Source organism: Octopus bimaculoides, chromosome 2 (genome assembly GCF_001194135.2).
Source record: "Octopus bimaculoides isolate UCB-OBI-ISO-001 chromosome 2, ASM119413v2, whole genome shotgun sequence".
In the NCBI taxonomy this organism is placed as follows: Eukaryota; Metazoa; Mollusca; class Cephalopoda; order Octopoda; family Octopodidae; genus Octopus; species Octopus bimaculoides.
Window position 1 is genome coordinate 124,407,769 of NC_068982.1, and position 4,191 is coordinate 124,411,959.

Here is a 4,191-nt window from a genome sequence, read left to right on the forward strand (position 1 = left end):
CCACACACATGTGAGTTTGTACATTGTTCTCTTATCTTTTCTTTTTGTTCTGCAGAATGTAATGTTTGTAGATAATGTTTTCTCGTTTTCCATTCAGACAAAATATTCTATACTGAATAAAAGTTTAAAAAAAAAAAAAAACTTTAAAAAGACTTAGTTTAAATGAATTCAATTTTGTTAATTTCAATAATTCTGCAATCTATTTTCCCATTTTATGCTAGCTTTTATTGCATCATCATCATCATCATTTAATGTCTGTTGTCCATGCTGGCATGGGTTGGACGGTTTGACCAAGGCTGGCACGCTGGAAGGCTGCACCAGACTCTGGTCTGATTTGGCATGGTATCTACAGCTGGATGCCCTCCTTAATACCAACCACTCTGAGAGTGTAATGGGTGCTTTTACATGCCACAGGCACGAGTGCCACTTGCATAACACCTGTATCTGCTATGACTGCGATTTTGCTCGGCTTGATGGGTCTTCTTCTATAGTACAACATAATGCCAAAGGTCTTGGTCATTACCTCTGTGAGGCCCAATATTCGAGTGCAAGTATGTGTAACTTCAGATCATATTATGTCATTTAGTAAATTTACTTTGTTTATGATTAGTGCTTTTACAGAGTTCTCTCTTGACTTGATTCTCACTGAGCTATTTCTTCTCTTAGCCATCTTTTCCTTTCTAGTAATGGCCTATAGAGATTCAGGGCTGGACAACAACTGTATCAGTCTTGTTTATGTAGAGCAGTGGGGAGGTAAGGGAGTGGTCCATTCTGGGTGATGTTTTCAATGGAGGTGACACTTTTGAACCTTTATATCCTGGGTGGGGTGCCTGGCTGGGGGGTAGTAGGGAAAATTCAAGGTATACCATTAATGCAGAGCATAAATTAACATCATTGCTGTCCAAGCGGTGTCAATGTAAAAGCACATAGAGAAAAAGGGAAAACACACACACACACACACACACACACACACACACACACACACACACACACACACACACACACACACACACACACACACACACACACACACACACATGCACACACGCACACACACATGCACACACGCACACACACATGTTGGACTCACCTGTTGATTTTGATGTTTAAGTGTCCAGTTGTACAATCAACTGATTGACCTACTCATTGAATTAATGGAGAAAGTGGCTGAATATTCCATAAACACGTGTACCCTTATTTCAGCCTAATTCTTGTGTTTAGTGAGGTAGTTTGTGAAGTGGTTAGTCATGTATTCTTCAATTATTGATTGCAATGTAAGATAGGTGCCTGTGTAGACCAAATCCACTCACAAGGCATTGACTGGCTGGGGGTGGGGGGTGACGGCTATGGTGGAAGACACTTGTCCAAGGTGCCATGTGATTGCAAAGAGAACTTCTTAACAATACAGCCACAGTTCTATATTTAAGAGATGAAGAATTATGTGCATTATTTACATTATTTACATTCAATGGATATTTGTCCTCATCTTAACCATTACACCATATGCCCATGGGTATATGGCACAGTGGTTAAGAGTGCGGGCTACTAACCCCAAGATTCCGAGTTCGATTCCAAGCAGTGACCTGAACAATAATAATAATAATAACATCGAAAAATACCTTAGGAATGAGAACCCAGGTTTGAAATTTCCCCAAGACACCTGAAGAAGGCTGGAGAGTATATCAGCCGAAACGTTGTGTTAACAACAAACAAGATGAGGACAAATATCCGTTGAATGTAAATAATGTAAACACAGCCACAGCTATGTCTTAATTCATAATTAACAAGTATTTCCAATGATGAATTAATTTCCATTATTTTTAAAGAAATATATCAATAAAACAGTTGGATATTTACCCTCCATATTTTCCGAAAGTTGCTTTTGCTAGTGCTGGGTAAGGGTATCGATTTTGGCGTATACTCTGTTCATCTGGAATTCGACTTTGGAAGATACGCCAGCATTTGGAGAGAACTATTCCAGTGTAGGCACAGGTAACACAGCAGATAATAACCAATGGAATGCCCAACCAACCTGAATATACAAGACACTATTTAATAAACAGCAGTAGTGCACAGTGCTACCTAGGCTTACAGATACTGACACTTTTACACACACAAACACACACGTACATGCGCACACATGTGCACACATACATACACGTTCACACAGAAGACACACACACACACATACACACAAACAAATGCTGCACACATACCGCACACACTTCGGAAACGTATGCACTCAATAGCAAAAGAGGGAGCCTCTATATGTTTCCTGACTTGCAAAAATAGTAGCCAAATCTTCAGATTGTATGCTACCATCTTAGACAGAGCAATGATACATAAGATAATGTAATTGTACAGGGTGTCCACAAAGTCTGGGTACATGGAGTAGATAAAATCATCACATAATTAAATATAAGAAATAATAATTTCTTAAAGTATGTGTTAATCCCCATGTACCCAGACTTTGTGGACACCCTGTAGATTATCCTAAAAAGACAGGCTGGTTACTGTTGGAATGCCTTTGACCATAGATTTGATTAATCTTGATTAACATAGGATTAAAGAGCAATAACAACATATGCTATCATATTCTTTTTTTCCTGTACCTTCTTACTCCTCAGTACTGTCTCTCTCTCCTCTCTCTCTCCCCCTCTTTCTCCCTCTCTCTCAGTACCTTCACTCTTACTCAGAACTTCTTGCTTACTCAGCACTTTCTCTCTCCATGGTACACTCTCTCTCTCTCTTTGGTACCTTTACTCTCCCTGGTACACCTCCTCTCTCTCAGTCTCACTTTCTCTCAGATTAAGAATATAAGAGAATTTTCTGGTAAAACTTGACAAAAAACGTAAACTAGCTCACCTGCATCTTCAATAGCTTTTGGTAATGTCAGTAGACCACTTCCTGCAATTTCAGCAATTATGAAGAACGTAGCTTGAGGTACCGTCAATCCATTTTGTCGTGCTGTTCTTGACTAAAATAAACATTAGGATATCAAAATACACATATTGTAATATATCGAAAATTCTCTCCTAAGGAGATCACTTCTTCTTCAAGGCTATAGAATAGTTCAGCCATAATTTGTTGATAACTTTCCACAACCCTCAAGTGCTAAGATGCTATGTACATTAGAAGTGCCCATTCTTATAACTCAGGGGTTGGCAAACTCGGGTAAATTAACCCAAGTGGAGTAAAAATGAAATTCTTGGGAATAATAGGGTATCATTAGGCATAAGTAAAATTATATAAAAAACATGTTCCTTGTTACAAAAAATATTTTCTTCTGGTAACACCGCATCTGTCCAATGTAATGTACGTGTAAATAAATTCATATAAATAGATTCAATAAAATAGATTCAATAAACCTTATGAATTCAAAGAATCTATGGTTTTCTTCCTTTCAAATCAAGGGGGTAATGTTGGCATAAATAAATATATTTTAGGGTAATTGGTTAAAAAAGTTCCCTGACCCGTGGTGTAACTGGAACAGCCAAGCTGCTAGCCATACAAACAACCTAGATCACAAAAATACTCCACGAACAAAAATCATGAACATTCACTTGATTGACTCATCTATCTGTCTGTTTATATGATGGCTGTCTATTTGTGACCAAAGAAAACCATCACTGACCATTGCCCATGCAAAATGTCAGCAATGCCTGAGTATAAGGTCATTGCACCCGTGGTCGGTTTCATCCGGGCTCATGTCCACGGTACCCTTCTACTGGACTGGGCATTAGAAAGTCAACTCTTTGGTGACTGCACAGCCTAAAATTTTGGGTTCGATAAGGCTTGCACAACACCTCACAGACCATCTCCACCCTATTGACTTGATTCAAAGACAAGCCAGAGCAGGACATCCAGTGCTAATATTGGTCACAGGCTCAGGAATGTGGAAGCACTATGATCTCAAGCATAAGCAAAAGATTCCTAAAATGTCCAATACGTACAGGTATGAGCATACCTACGCCTACCTGTATATATAGGTGCATATCTGGGTACAAGACATTGCAAACAAAACGTATACAAAAATAATAAGCAGAGTACAGAACACACAAAGGCCACACACACACACACACACACACATACACACATATATAAAAGGACGGTGAACCTAGTGTAAGTTAAACAAAGTTAAAAGATCCCCAAAATGTCCAATGCTATTCCGTATATCAATGCTATATATAT

General features: G+C 38.7%; 1 protein-coding gene across 2 annotated transcripts in view; it reads right to left on the reverse strand.

Moving 5' to 3' along the window:
* The window catches only part of LOC106871002 (uncharacterized), a 51,340-nt gene that overhangs the window by 10,140 nt on the left and 37,009 nt on the right, over nt 1-4,191 (reverse strand). For both annotated transcript variants that reach the window (XM_014917258.2, XM_014917265.2), the window contains 2 exons: nt 2,866-2,977; nt 1,858-2,032 (listed from right to left, as the gene is read on the reverse strand). In XM_014917258.2, the coding sequence (XP_014772744.1) occupies nt 1,858-2,032; nt 2,866-2,977 (287 nt within the window). The remainder of the gene's footprint in view (nt 1-1,857; nt 2,033-2,865; nt 2,978-4,191) is intronic.